Raw genomic sequence first — 15,000 nt, 5'->3', positions numbered from 1 at the left:
TATCATATTAATTTTCCCCCCACTTTAGATATGTCCAAAAAATTAAAGTAATAATAAATTATCATAATTATCATAATTATCATAATTAAGATGTACACAGGGTCACAAAAGCAAGCCCTTGCTCTTGTTTCCAACTTCAACATCACTCATGTCTCAGAATACAGACAATGGGCCATTTTACCGTTGTTTTCTCAGTAACCTAGCATATGAATGGCTGCAAGGGTGCCGGTGACCTTGTATTGATACAGTCCTCGCTTCATTTCTCATGCAAATTATGTTATCGTAATTCTGAAATTAGTCTATATTAACATTAGAAAAGCACAAAGTTTTGTATCAAAGCAGGGTCGCCAGCAGCCTTGCTTCCATTCTTAGGCCAGGTAACTTAGCTACAACTGTAACATGGTCTATCAACATCAAAGTGTCTCCAAATACTGCTCCTTAAGTAATGATAAACGGCTGCAATTACCCTGACCTAAAAATGCTAACCTCTACCCTAACCTTATTGTTAGAAATAGGTACGAAATGCTTGCACGTAAAGAGACACTTCACGTTGGGTATCAAAATTGGGTTTGCATTTAATTACTCGCATTTCTGGACATAAGTGCCCCACTGGTGAAAAAAATCTATTATGATTGTTAATAATCCATAATTTTTATTGACTCCTAAACTGTCCCCTCCCATTGACGAGTAGCGAAGTTAGGTGTTGTCTGAAAGTAGCCAGAAGTCATGCGCTACAAAAGCTGGAGGAAATACCTGCCTCCTACTCTTCATGACATCCATAACAGGATACAAGAGGATAACAAAAGCTACTTACTATCTTGACGATATGTTCACGCAACTGCTCACTTCCATGGCAAGAGTCTTCCTGGTAAGTAGGTTCAATGGTTACATCGTCCATAACAACGATCGTCTTACCCTTCCATTTGACATCATTGAATCTGTTGGTGAACAAATTTAGTTATCCCTGCCAAACAGCTAGGAATCAAATGTTATTATTTAACTCTTAGCATCTTTGTATACAAAATTACCTTGCATACAGTATAAATGCTACAACAAGTTGCAAAATTGCTGAGACACTTTCAATGCCCTTCCAATGCCTGCCGTATCTAGAACTTAAACCTTTCCCACTTCCTCTCCCCTCTCAATGTTGACTGCTTAAGTTTCCAACATTTTTTTGTCTTGCTAGCAACACTGATAAGGGGGGGAGGGGGGCTGCAGTGTGAGAGATAATAGGGAAATTAATAACGCCCCAAGAAAGTAAAGTGTCTGCACTATTTTTGCCAGTCTGGATTTGAATCCTATAGGGAAACGTTTCAACGTAGAAAAGCAGGAACTAAAGAAACAATCATTAGATATTGTATAAGCTCTGAAATATTTAAGAAGTTTGCACACGAAGTGCAAAGCACATTGTACCAAACATGCAAGGATATTAATTATTGACATATGGTGGCAGCGATTTTCAAGTGTTTGGACTTATCATCGCTAACAGAAGACTCTGTACCAAATACTAAAGCGAGCAAAGTATTTTGCACTGCAGATCTGATGCTCCGAAAGTTACACATGGCTCGTATTATGTAACACAATACCATTTATTGTGTTTCTTGATGACGTCAACCGGGATGGTGGTGTTACAGTTGAAAATCGTATCCAGGAAACAGAAAAATCAACTAGTACTTTCTTTTCCACTCAATCCAATACATAACCAGATGATTCGTAATAAAGTTCACACAGTTAGAAATCCTTCACATACCGTCTATTCCATTTACCAATGGTCTACCATCGCAACAGCAAGAAATATGATATCATATTATTCTCTCAGTGAAAAGTTGTGGTAGACCGTGTAGACCGTTTCATATAAATGTCATAATGTGTAGCCGGTACAAATTTGTTCACTTTTGTATCTCATTGTAAAACAAATCTCGCAAAGGATTTAGCACAATCAGGTGCTTTCTTTTGATCATTGTGCTCAGTCAGTCATTCCAAAGAAGATGGAATTAGCCTGTACCCGACACGTCACTTAGAAGACTTGCTACTACCCTAAGCGTTACCAATCCCTTCTCTAGAAGGAGACTCGCCCAAAAGAAAAGAGTAATGTTACAAATGGACCTCTATGAAAATGTATCTTTGTATAACAATGTTTGCTAAGAATTGATTTTTTGGAAAGTGGATGTTCCCTTTAAATGGCATGCGATCGCAGTTAAAGGAGAGGTTATGTCTGTTTCTCATTTCTCCACTATTTTTGCAACTTGTTGTAGCACAAATAATTATTTGTGAAGTCTCTGCTCAGAGTTAAGAGAGTTTATATGTTCAACTGCATTCTTCCAAACTTACGTTTTGTTGATGGTGTCAAACAATCGCTGTGCCCCTGGTGTAACATCAATTCCTCTTTTGTCCGCTGCCCTTCGTTTCTGCTCTAAAGCAACAGCGATCTTCTTATCAATTTTCTCAAAGTCCAGACTTCGCAGAGATGGAGCTGGTTTGGTAGACAGTTCAGTCACTTCCATATTTTTTATATGGGCCATATTCAGCATCTTGATGTCAGCAGAATTTTTCCTTGCATTTGGTAAAGATTCTAGAAAGTGTTAAGGACCTATCACTTTGGGGTATGGCGAATGTCCACATGTTCCTCAAAAGAGGTCCTCCATAGAAAAGGAGATGGGGGAGTGCAGCTGTGTGCCTTTCTTGCTCCGTTGCCGATGTTGCCGTAACTGGAACAACAGCAGCTGTCACTTTTTAGAGTGTCTGGGAAATGCCACCAATGCTTAAATTTCTCTGTTAACTTCAATGTCAATATTAGTGTGCTTACTTATACCCTTTTCAGTCTAGAAAGTGTAATGCCAGATGACTTTACTCAATGGTGGCAGCTTCAGGGATGAATAGTTAATGATCATTTCTCTCCTTTGCGACAGTCATGCTTTAACAACCTTCAAAATATTTGTGTTTCTCGTTTTACCATGAAAGCGTTGCACTACATTTAAATAGTTTTTCAGGACGTCAAGGGCTGCAGGTTTTTAGTGTTAGTCACTTTTCAGCTTCACCCTTTGGAAGGCTTCTCAAAATAATTAGTTTTGGAAAGTTTTCCAAAACAAATTATTTTCTAGCAACCTACTTTAAATGAATTTTAGCTTATTGTAATGAATTCCCAAAAGTTTCAAGGTAATATTGCAACTGCTAATAGGCTGGAAATGTTTATCACTGTACCACTGCAAAAACAATAATTATTGCTATATACGCTTACAATTTTAAGTTCTGTTAGTTTAATTAATTAATTTTAGTGATTTTCTTTAAATTGAATCCACTTTGCTACAAAACTCAACGAAAACCATCCTGAAGTCTTGATTTTGAACTATTTCAAAATTTAGTACGTATTTGGGTTATTAAGAACACGACCCCCTACTTCACATTGTTATAAGAAAGAATGGCAAGTCACCACTAGTACTTCGGCAAGTAACAGATCTTTCAAGTTTGAACAGAAATATCCAAAAATGTTGAAGACTCCACCAATGACCCGAAATATAATCGAGTTGGACCTTGATCAATGATTTGTTTGCTTTCATTACCCACTCGAGCTTACAAACCGTGAAAGACTCTGATGAATAGGCCAATTTATCGCAAGCATCCTTTTCCAAACAAGCATAACCAACATACAAGCGTTTTTAACCTCGATTAATTTTGGAAATTTCGAAGGATCGAATTTACGCAACAAAAAATCAATCTCGAATCACAACAGGTGCAGCATATCCCATCGTTCGATTAGTTGCCAATAATGCCTAATATCACCTTAAGTTGAAAGATTAGCTTCCTTGATACATGTAAAATTGTATACAACCATCAACGAAACAGGAAATACTTGAAGCGAAAACCGACATCACTGCACGAGACCAAAAAAATTCTCAACAAAGCCAACTCAATCAGACAAAAAGGATACTTAGGATTAAAACCTTGGCTCCGTAGTCAAAAGCCACAACTTCTCCTTCAATCTTTTCATCGAAGCAATTCGTACAAACAACTTTAGTTCCAGGCGGAATTTTGTCTTTCACATCTCCTGTCGCCATGTTCCACCGGTAACTCTCGTTGCGTTGCACGAGCTCAGATCGCTCGCGCACTTGCTTGTCGAGAGTTTACGCTTTGATCAACACCACAAAATGACAGACTTATGTCTTTCACAGCCGGACATTTCGTTCTATATTATAACAACGAAGTCGAATCTAGTAAGAAAAAATACTGGCAATTCACGTAAAAAAATTCAGGTGCTTTCTTGGTTTACGGAGAACGATTTCGTACACCTTCTCGGACCAAAACTGATCTTTCCGAGTTTCTCCTTGTATGGGAAACCGCTGGCAAATGAAACGATTTTAAGATGGCGGATGGAATGGTGAGTCTTTTGCCAAACTTACAAGTTTCGCTAAATTTGTTTAATTTATATGTTACCGGTTGCTCATCTTACTGATTAATCTCAGGGAATGCGGACATCAGAATTTAGAATTTTTTCGTCCTATTGAGTTGCTCAGAAATTATACCCGTCCGTGAATCCGTGTGGTACGATATTTAGATGAAGGATTTTGTGTCTGTTGATTATATATAATTATTAATAGGATGCAGATGAGCTGCTGCTTGGTCTGGCTTCCATGGGTTTTGAATTTGAAGACTGTCAGCTAGCATTGGAAGCTGGAAATAATAAACTGGAGTCTGCAGTAGAGTGGTAATAATCTTTAATTCACTGACACAAGAAAAAATATTTTCACAGCTAGCAGAGCTCTCTTTTCTTTTTGCGTTGTACGGAAAAAGAGAGACCTCGGCCATGGGTCAAAAATCACTTTGATCCAACCACCGTCCACAACCTTGGATGGCACAATTCAGTCCGCATGGCCAATTATATGCTTGCTGACTGAGACTCTCAAGAGCCTGCTGTGTCCCTCACATTGCTTTACAGTAATTCTGCTGTTGTTATGCGCCGATCAACTGGAAACTTCAAAATCCCCCCTCCCCTCCCCCCACATTTGAACTTTTAAAGATTGGATCGTTCAAATTCCCACCCCCTCGAGCCAAAATGGTGTTCAAATGCCCTACCCTCTCGTCGGATTTGTCAGTTACCCTAGTCAAGAACAATCGTCGTCAGCTCCTGCCGTCTTTAATAAAGACCTTTTGAAGACCTTTTTTGTAAGCCTATCGCTCACAAATGCTTCATCTCTTCAATTAAACTCTTCCATCTCGCCCAAACACATGTTTTATAGATGTTAGCGACTTTGGCGGCCAAACAAACAAGTGTTTGAAACCTGACACTTCCGGTGCAATTTTCCCCACCCCATGCAGACAAAGGTCAAGTTCCCCACTCCCCGGGCACAGAGGATAGTCAAATGCCCGTGGTTTGCCCGGGAGGTGGGGGGGGGCGGGGGGGGATGTTGAAGTTTCGATTTGATTGGCGCGTTATGTGAGCCCACACAACATGAAGTGTCATTCATTGAGTCCTTCATGGGAACAAAATCAGCCCAACAAATTGACCCATACCGAACTGTGTGGCTTCGTAGCTCGGTTGGTAGTCGAGCATTGCATCGGCATCGCAGAGGTCAGGGGTTCGAGTCCTGTTGGAACCACCTGAATTTTTTCCGGTGTCTACAACAAAAAGACAATTGCTTTAAAAAATTGGCCAACTTAGTGCGAGCATCACTTCTCTCATCATCATCATTATCATGAAGTATCACTTGGGATTTGGTTGCAAAGTAACCGCTGCACATGTTTAACACAGTGAGATTTGGCCCATGGCAGAGGTCTCTGGTAATGGTAGTTTTCTGTGAGAAAGGATTTCATCCTTGAAGTGTAGAGTTGCTTTGTCTTGACTGCAGTTGTGGGTGGATTAGGAATCTCTCAGAAAGTATCAGTTGAAGGATATGCATGTAGCCAGGGAGTTTTCTAAAAAAAAAACATCAAGGGATTCATTTGTAGAAACCCCCCAATAATAATATTGTGTGGTGCCAATAACTGAGGAGGCCTGCATTCCTTTCAACACGTCATGAATCCCAAGACCTCTCAAAAAACCCTCCAACCAACCATACACCACACGCAGAGGAGGAATGAATAGTATCCAATTTCAATTCAATTATAACTTCAATTTATTTGTTTATTAGCATTACAATATCATCACAGGCCTAGGCGACCTGCAATTAGCGAAGCTAATTTACCATAATGCATAGCGATTTCTTTTATATTATCAACTGAAATCATGACATAATTAGTATGTTCCAGCCATGTACAATGCAGAGGTGAGCAGTGAGCTGGAGACTACCATGTTGTGTTTACAAACAGACCTTGGTGTCAAGGCTTCTTCTCTTAAGCATATATGTTATACCTTCATTGTGTGTCAGACGAAAAATTTGGTGTCGAGTTGAATGATGTTACAAGTGCTACATTGAAATGTAGGGAAGCTCATGTGAGCCACATCGAGTGTTTGAGTGAATGGCGATGCATAATACCCGATGTTGTTGATAGTCGATGTGTGGATGTGTACATCTCCCTTTCTGGTTCGAATTAATTATTCCTTCGTTCAACATGAAAGAAATGAAAGAAAAGTGAGTTAAATCTGAAATCTGCGTTTGTGCAATTGCTTTTAAGTGCCACTTGCAGGCTCATTAAACTGGTGTATTTTGATAACATCGTCAACTCCGAAAGTATGAGAAAATGTGGGTACTTCTGAGTGGATTTCACCATCGATCTGCATGAGTGAAGTCCATATTTGGAAAAAACTCTAATCTGCAACTGTATAAATAACTATATTCATGACCTCTCTTCAGGTCAGTGATCACATTGTGAAACAACCACATTTTGAATTATCGAAATACGAGTAGTCTTCCGTGAGTCTTGATGAATAAATATTAGAAATTAAAAACAAAGTGAAGTATTGGCAGGTGCAAATCACTCACCATAATAATCGACAAAACCTACAGGACCGAGCGCGCCATTTTGCTCTTCCTGTTGGGACGAGATGCTGAAATGTTGGGACGAGATGCTGGATACCGATGCATCTTGCTGCTTTCCTTTGTCAGAGAAGAGTAGTTGGTTATTTTTTTATCCTCTTTTAATAGTCACCACATTCCCATCCCAAGGCACTGAGAGATTGAATAACGTCCACTCCTGAGCTGTTCCATCTTCTGTATTGTCTTGATGCTCCTATCTCACCAGAGCTCCATATTCCCACCCTCTGACTCCCTGACCTCATCAGGAACCTTGTTGTAAGACACATCAGCACACTTCACATTATACTTCTGACAAAGCTCCCAGTACAGCGATGGCGCAGTGGTGAGAGCACTCACCTCCTACCAATGTGGCCCGGGTTCGATTCCCAGATCCGGCGTCTTGTATGGGTTGCGTTTGTTGGTTCTCTACTCTGCACCGAGAGGTTTTCTCTGGGCACTCCAGTTTCCCCTCTTCTCAAAAACCAACATTTGACTTGATTTGTGTTAATTGTTAATTTCAGTTCACAGTGTCCTTTTCTTTCCTTTCCTTACACCCTTAACCCCATCCAATCATGCCTCCTCCAATATTCTCTCTGCACCAAACCAGTACAATCACTTTGGATCTACATCCTCCTTCTCAATTATGGTCTGAAAAAACCTTGTTCACAAAGGCTGCCTTTTAGCAGCAAAAACATACACATGTACCCATCTGGGCTTTCTCACAAATACCCAGCTCCAAGCCACTACCATAACCTCTCATCAGCTACTTCACTGACATCTGTCATAAACTCCTAAATGTATGCAACCCGTTCTTCTGATATGTCTCTTTCCTTGTTTTCTCCATCCACTTCTTGCGCTCGTTTCATTCTCCCACCTCCAACATCTCTTCAACAAACTTTAACTTCCTCCCTTGACTCCCCTTTAGTTATCCACACACAATCATACACACTGATCAATCCCCTCCCGCCATGCTTCCTCTTCATGTACAACCTCTTCCTCATCTTCACATCCATCGCTCTTAGTTCCTAATCTCTCCAATCCAAAATCCCTGCACTGTACCTCACCACACCTTTATCACCCTAATCAAATTCCCACTGGACAACTTGGACCAGTTTCACGCTTTCCAAATATTCAGGCTTTGCCTTTTCTTTCATCTCCTTCTGCACAATATCCCCACCCTCCACCCTCCAGCACATCCAAGTACTTACATGTATACCCATTCTTGATCGTCAGAGATCGTCGCAAAATCAAACAGCGTCTAACGGAAGATTGTTCCAGAGTGCCAGCACACAGGTCGACCACCATATTCTTAGTTCTAAACGCTTGTCTGTACAGTGGCAAGAGATCATTGACTTTGGAGTGGAGACACCTGTTCAGTTAATCCAGAGTTATCAAATTGCTCCCTGACAGATACTTTCATACCAGACCATTCACAGTTTTTATTGTGATAAAATTTGATGTTTGCAGAATAAAAGATTTTGAGGGTATAATAAATTATTATTATTAGTGCATAAGGGTCATAACATGTGAATTAATTGTATCCACTCTCCGTCCCCTTCCATGGAGTAGTCTTGTAAGGTTTAGCAGTTGAACATAATCACTGACAAATGTGATAGGCTCTGTATTTAGTCTGTTTAGATGCAAGACTAACACTAGAAATCTGTGTGACTTTGAGGGTTTTGCTGAACACAGGCCCACAGCCCACTTACAAGATTTTTTTGTCCAGTTGCTAACCAAAGGCCCGGGTGTCCATTTTTGCACCATAAACATGTGATCATAGTGGGCATCAGAATGGATGTCAGTGAGTGTACGTTCTTTGGCAATTTCAATCATTGCAGTCGGTTTCAATTCTGGGACCGTTTGAAGTCGGTTGAAAGTTACATCGTTTATGAACTGATTCCCTCTGTGTTATCTGGTTCTGAAAATAGAGGGAGAGATGGAGGTTTTCCTCTGATCAAAAGTCAACTAATTAACTAGTCCCAGAATTCAAACCGATTGCAATGATTGCAAATTGAATGTATACTACTCACCATCATCCATTTTTATGTCCACCATGATCACATGTTCCTGGTGCAAAACTGGGCATGCCCCTTGGTAAGACACTCAGGACAAAAAATCTTTAAAAACATTCTGGGTCGTGGGCCTGTGCTAAGGAAGACCCATAGTTTCAATCTCTGAAAGTTTAAGTTGCTGTCTGAATAAAGGATGTGTGAGACAGAGAAGAACCTTATCATTGCATTTTAGGTTGATGACTAGAAAATCAAATCCAAGTAATGATGCTGAACTGGAAACCAAGCCTGACACAGCTAAAGAAAACTTGGTATCATCTTATACTGGAGACTTATAATTATTTAATATCACAGTGACTGTATTGTTGTTGACAGATAACTACTTGATTTGAGTGAGACCTGGAGAGTCCTTGAAAACAAATTACTTTTAGACTGAAATGATCTTCTTGATTGTAAATTATTTCTACTGGCCTTTTGTATGACTGTACATTGCATAGCTGAATATTTTCACTTGCAAATTGATGTATTTTCAAATGCAAAATTTGTCACAAGTCCTTGACAAATTGTTTATATGAAAATGTTAAAGAATCCTTATGATGTTGTTATCTTTAATCAAAGAGACAACTGTTTGCAATTTTAGGTTTCACTGTCTCAAGAACCCTCAATGTCAAGTGATGACACACAACCGTCAGCCCATGATCACTTATCGAGTCGTTACATCGTCAGTGAGGAACATCAGAAAGCTAAAGACCAGTTTATGGAGAAGGAAAGAGAAAATGCAAGGATGGAAGCAAAGAGGAGAAAATTAATGGAAAAAAGAGTAAGACTCTACTATTACACTTTGTACTCTTGTGTCAGAGTACATGTACAAGTGTGTCAAGAGAATTTGAAGCATGTGCATCTCTTTTAGGTATTAGCTTTTACTTTCATTGAGAGGAGGAGCACACAAAAATTCTCATAAAGAAGCCACGCCTGTACAAAGTAGACAGTCAAGAATACCGTGACAATGACCCCAATTTGTCATGAGGAATGAATTTGGCAACAAATTTGCAAATTTGTCAATATTGAGTAATTTGACCAATCAGAGTTAGATACTAGAATGTGGTGTCATGGAAGGGCAGCATCAAAGGGATTTCTCTAATCCCCCACTTAGGTCGTTTCATTCACTTATTTATTTTTGTCCCTTCCACTTCCAAGCCTTGTGCCAGACTAGGCTTAAGTCGTCTAGAAATCTGCTGTGCCACACTTAACATCACTGGACTGGAACAAGTATGAATTGGAAGGTAATGCAGGAGAATCTTTGCAAAAAATAATTATGTTAATTTCCTCTGCAATAACCAACATTGCACTCTTGTTCTGGTTCAGTTGTGAGAATGAAACAGGCTTGTTGCCTTAATAGGATTGTGCTTCTCAGGCTACTCAGCTTCTCATGTACATCAACCATCACGGACACAGCACTAGACTAGTTGGCTTAGTTGTCTGAGTATCAGACTGCTGTGCGGGTGGTCTTGAGTTCATCTCCAGCCAGACCAACACCCAGGGTCTTTAAAAGGGCTATGTCACGTTATTTTAGGGAGTTTAGGGGAAATCTTTAGTTAATCATGAGTTTAAAACTCAAAAGTGGTAATGTGGAATTCCTTCACTGATAAAATTATCATTACATCACAAGCTGGTTTATTAAGAATATTGCAGTGTTTCTTCATAACACCAAAATGACACCAAAATGCCCAAAACGTAGAATGAAACATTGCAATAACCACTTAAAATTGTTGAACAACATAAAAGAAATACAGCAAAAGAAAAGAGAAGCATGGCTGGACGAGAGTGAAACAGATTGCATTTGAGTAATCTTAAAAAGACTCGGCCTGACTTTTTTCAAGTTTGTGGCAAATCGCCTGGATAAAGGTCATTTGTTTGCTAAGAATCATCTTGTTTGTGATGTAACAATGATAATATTTTATCAGTAAAGGAATTTCACATTACCATTTTCAAGTAAAATGAGTTTTAAACTTGTGATTAACTAAAGAGTTTCCCTATTTTAAACACCCTAAAATAATGTGACATAGCCCCTTTAATTTGCCTGTTAAATGATTGTGCAGATTTTTGCCTTCTCATTTCTGTCGCCATTATCACTGTTTTAACCTATTCACACCAAAAGCACCTCTAATTGATGAGTAAAATTATCTGGTGTTAAACAGAGTAAATCTAGAAGCCTCACTCTGAAGTTGAACGCACTGATGCCCCACAACTGTCTTGGCAGTCCACAGCCATTACTATTATTGTTTGCAAGTAGAATCAACGTGATTAATAGTTATTTTGGCTTGTGTTGCTCCATGCACGCATTCTCTCGTATTTAATCACTCACTGAAAAACTATGTCCCCATTAACCCTTCTGTCTAACGCCAGATGATTTTACTGGTCAATGGGGAACCCCTGGGAGTCAATGGGCTAATCACTCACTAACCCTTTGACATCCAAACTGGCCAAAATCGGCCAGACTTAGTATTTAACTCTGTCTAACGCCAGAGTATTTTACTCTGTCTAACGCCAGACGATTTTACTCGTCAATGGGGAACCCCTGGGAGTCATGCAAGGGGTTAAGAATGTCTGATTACCCTTATCTTTTCGTTAATCATTTCGCTGCATTTTACAGGCCAGGCAGGAGGTTCTCCAGCAGATAGCAGAGGACAAGGAAAGACGCGACAGGAAACATGGGCGAAAACAGCCCTCTCCTCAGGTTGCAGCTCAAACATCAACTACCTCGGTGACCAGAACATCCAATCAGCCCAACAAAAACCAGTGTTTGCTTCAGGTACAAAATTAATGTTATTTCTGTTGAATCATAACAAAGGTTGTCAAAAGTCACAATAATAATATTCTGGTTGGTGTTACCTTTGCCAACAAGGAGCATTCTTGGTTATACAGACTTGATTATTAATTGGCATCAGAATTTCATGTATTACGGTTTAGTTAGGGTTCTGTTTAGGCTTCACTTTGTGTTTTGCCATCCACAATTGTCTGACCTACCCCTCCTACCCACCCTTCAAGAGTCTCCTTAGTGCAGCTTCATAGCTTTTTTGGAATGTTTATCACATTCCATTCAGTGTGTGAGTAATAATATGTCCATGATTTTCTTCGAAGTTTGTCTCGATGTAGTTGTTACCCTTTGATCGTGTTGATAAAGGTCAGGGTGTGTGGTTCTTATAAACTTCTGTGGTTATGGATGGAGAATGTGGGCAGCTCCCGGGGAGGGGGGGGGAGGTGCCGCTGGGACCCTGGAACCCTTAGCCTATACCAGAGCTAGTTTCAGCTGGATTTTGCTACCCTATACTAGAGTAAACTCCCCAAATCAGTCCTATCATGGAGTAGCTGTTTTCCAGAAACTGAGGTCACCAGCACAGTCTAAAGCAAAGCCAAAACAAAGCCTTATACCGCAATCACTTCTTTCACTCAAAAAGGATTTATTTATACGTGCCCAGCAATGCCAAGAACGTACGTACGCATTATCAAGACAATAAATTGTTTAATTTTTACCAGTATTAATACCACCGATTTCCGTCTGAATCCCGATTTTGACAGTTAATAATATCCAGTAGCGTTTTGTGATAGTCATTTATCAACGCTGTTGAGGCTGAGTTGTGAAAATTTAAACTTGCAGATTTCATTTTTTTATATTTTTGAGTATCAATTCCTGGTTTCCTTAGTCTAGATAAAATCTTCAGCCAACTGGTCAGTTTCGTGAAAAATGATACCCTATTCTAGACCCAAACGCTCTGATTTATATACCCTATGCTAGAGTAAACTGCGTGAAAACCATACCCTTCACAGCAGCAGCACATACCTATATTGCCCATATATGGCAGTACCCCCCCCCCCCCCCCCCGGCACAGCTATAATTACATGTATGTACAATCATGTAGGTGGAAATGTATATTATATATTGTAACTTGATCTTCTCTCAATTATCACAGATTAGAGCTCCAAATGGACTTCTAACCAGAGAGAAATTTTTGTCTAATGCTAAGCTTGAAGAGGTCCTGACCTTCATCTGCAATCAGAATGAGCTGAATTCTTGTGACTACACACTTTTGCAGGTATTTTGAGACCCACTATAAGGGCTGGCATTATGCTACAAGAAAGCTGCATTTCCGGTCATCAAAAATTTCAAAGTTTCAAAGCGCCCTGCATTGTTCAGACATTATCTGGTATATTGTTCCTGAAAAGCCCCTTTGGGGAGGCAACAATTAAGTATGTGTGTGTATCGGCTTAAAATTTTCAGGGGTAGCTCATTATGCAATACACTTTCAATGTTCAGTAATAATAACAATAACAATAACAACAACAATAATAATAATGATAATAATAATAATAATAATAATAATAATATTCTTCTTATTGATTCAAGAGACTGAATCTGAAATTGCTCTTGTTTTCATAGCCATTTCCTTCCAAGGTATTCAGTGATGCTGATATGACGTGCAGCCTTTTTGATCTTGGACTTTCACCTACAGGTTCACTTGTTTTGAAGAAAAAGGAAACTGGACAACCGCCAACGTTAACTGGTCAGTTATGCAAGAGTTACCCTTTTGCCCATACGTGTGAGGGGTTCCCCTTTGACGTGTAAAATTCGTTATTATACCATATCTGTAACCCATAAGAAGGAAAGGATTATCAGGGGGTGGCTCTTAAGTACTAAACCATTGCTATGGACCCATTCAAGTTGTCATTTCTCCAATCCATTTAACTCAACAGTTATCCTTTTTTACCAAGTGTTCTATTTAACATGCCTTTGCTCGGTTCGACTCAAAATCACATTTGGCAAATCACGTGACCAAAGCAGAAAATGCCTCAAAACTCAGTGAATTAACTATAATAATTTTCACAAATTTGTAACACAACATTTCTCATTTTCTTTTACCTGTTTTTCACTGAAGTGCATGTCAGAGGACTGGGACTAATTGCACATGTGTCTTCTGATTGAAGTGATGTCAGATTTACTTCATAGAACCATCAAATGCAACCTTTTTGTAGGGCTCTTTGATTAAAAGGCTTCCTTACCGACCATTGTCTTTCTGTAGTTAAGTAACACCCCCCCCCCCCCTTAAAGGGATTTGAGTCAAGGTACTTGTAGATTGTGTTGCCCCTTTGTGTAGGGCTCATTGATTAAAAGGCTTCCATACCGACCATTGTCTTTCTGTAGTTAAGTGACACCCCCCCCCCCCTTAAAGGGATTTGAGTCAAGGTACTTGTAGATTGTGTTGCCCCTTTCACCTCTAAGGGGTTCCATGCACTGTTCCCATTGACGAGTAAAATCATCTGGCCTATGGTACAGTAAAATCTACAAGTGGCCATTTGGAGTTAAAGGGTTACTTGTTACTCATTTTCATATCTGCAGGTCACATACTATTTATGCCACATAAAATGAAAACTGAACCAGGTTTGAAAAACTATTTTCTGTGTCACCTTACCACAATAAATTATTGGTGGAGCTCTGCATGCCAAAGGTGCGTTCGGAGCACCATTGGTAAGAAACTATGGTAACTCAGATCATCTGTGTGAGAAAATTTAGTTTGGTCACCGTACAACTGTATGTCCACCCCTCTACTTGCAGCCTTGAGGTTCAATATTCAGTTCCCTAGTTTATTGCACAGGCACAAAGCATGCGCAGTGCTGTGGCTGCATGTGCAAGATGTAAAATTGCTTCTTGTTGTTTATAAAGAATTCTGTATGTGTTCTCAACAGGTCATAGATCCACAGAATTAAGTGCCTACCTTCACTCTGCGCAAACGTCAAATAAGGAAGCGGGCAGACCTGAAGATGATGAACACAATGTAAATGCAACTTCTGGCAGAAATGATAATGACGATTATGATATTGAGGATGATGATGATGTTGGTGGCGGTGGCGGTGATGATAATAGCAATAATGCTGGTAACGAGTTTATGTCAGCCCTACCAGTGTCAAACAGAAACCCGCCACCTGAGTTGGACCGTCTCCCAGATATTGTGGATCCAAATGTTTTACGAATAGGAGGAAGGAAC

General features: G+C 39.7%; 2 protein-coding genes across 2 annotated transcripts in view; one reads left to right on the top strand and one right to left on the bottom strand.

Annotated features, from left to right (window-relative positions):
* The window catches only part of LOC137968087 (protein LSM12 homolog B-like), a 10,078-nt gene extending 5,790 nt beyond the window's left edge, over nucleotides 1–4,288 (bottom strand). Inside the window, exons 1-3 of the mRNA XM_068814711.1 lie at nucleotides 3,929–4,288; nucleotides 2,332–2,572; nucleotides 815–938 (exon numbers count right to left, since the gene is read on the bottom strand). Of these exons, the coding sequence (XP_068670812.1) occupies nucleotides 815–938; nucleotides 2,332–2,572; nucleotides 3,929–4,055 (492 nt within the window). The 5' untranslated portion in view covers nucleotides 4,056–4,288. The remainder of the gene's footprint in view (nucleotides 1–814; nucleotides 939–2,331; nucleotides 2,573–3,928) is intronic.
* A 45-nt stretch (nucleotides 4,289–4,333) lies between these two features.
* The window catches only part of LOC137968085 (uncharacterized), a 29,549-nt gene continuing 18,882 nt past the window's right edge, over nucleotides 4,334–15,000 (top strand). The window contains exons 1-8 of the mRNA XM_068814708.1: nucleotides 4,334–4,375; nucleotides 4,596–4,702; nucleotides 9,195–9,270; nucleotides 9,600–9,779; nucleotides 11,613–11,771; nucleotides 12,931–13,053; nucleotides 13,398–13,521; nucleotides 14,702–15,000. The exon at nucleotides 14,702–15,000 is cut by the window's right edge and continues 169 nt beyond it. Of these exons, the coding sequence (XP_068670809.1) occupies nucleotides 4,361–4,375; nucleotides 4,596–4,702; nucleotides 9,195–9,270; nucleotides 9,600–9,779; nucleotides 11,613–11,771; nucleotides 12,931–13,053; nucleotides 13,398–13,521; nucleotides 14,702–15,000 (1,083 nt within the window). The 5' untranslated portion in view covers nucleotides 4,334–4,360. The remainder of the gene's footprint in view (nucleotides 4,376–4,595; nucleotides 4,703–9,194; nucleotides 9,271–9,599; nucleotides 9,780–11,612; nucleotides 11,772–12,930; nucleotides 13,054–13,397; nucleotides 13,522–14,701) is intronic.

Source organism: Montipora foliosa, chromosome 8, assembly GCF_036669935.1.
Source record: "Montipora foliosa isolate CH-2021 chromosome 8, ASM3666993v2, whole genome shotgun sequence".
NCBI classification, from domain to species: Eukaryota; Metazoa; Cnidaria; class Anthozoa; order Scleractinia; family Acroporidae; genus Montipora; species Montipora foliosa.
Note: the sequence above shows the minus strand (reverse complement) of the source record. Positions and strands in the feature narration are given on the sequence as shown.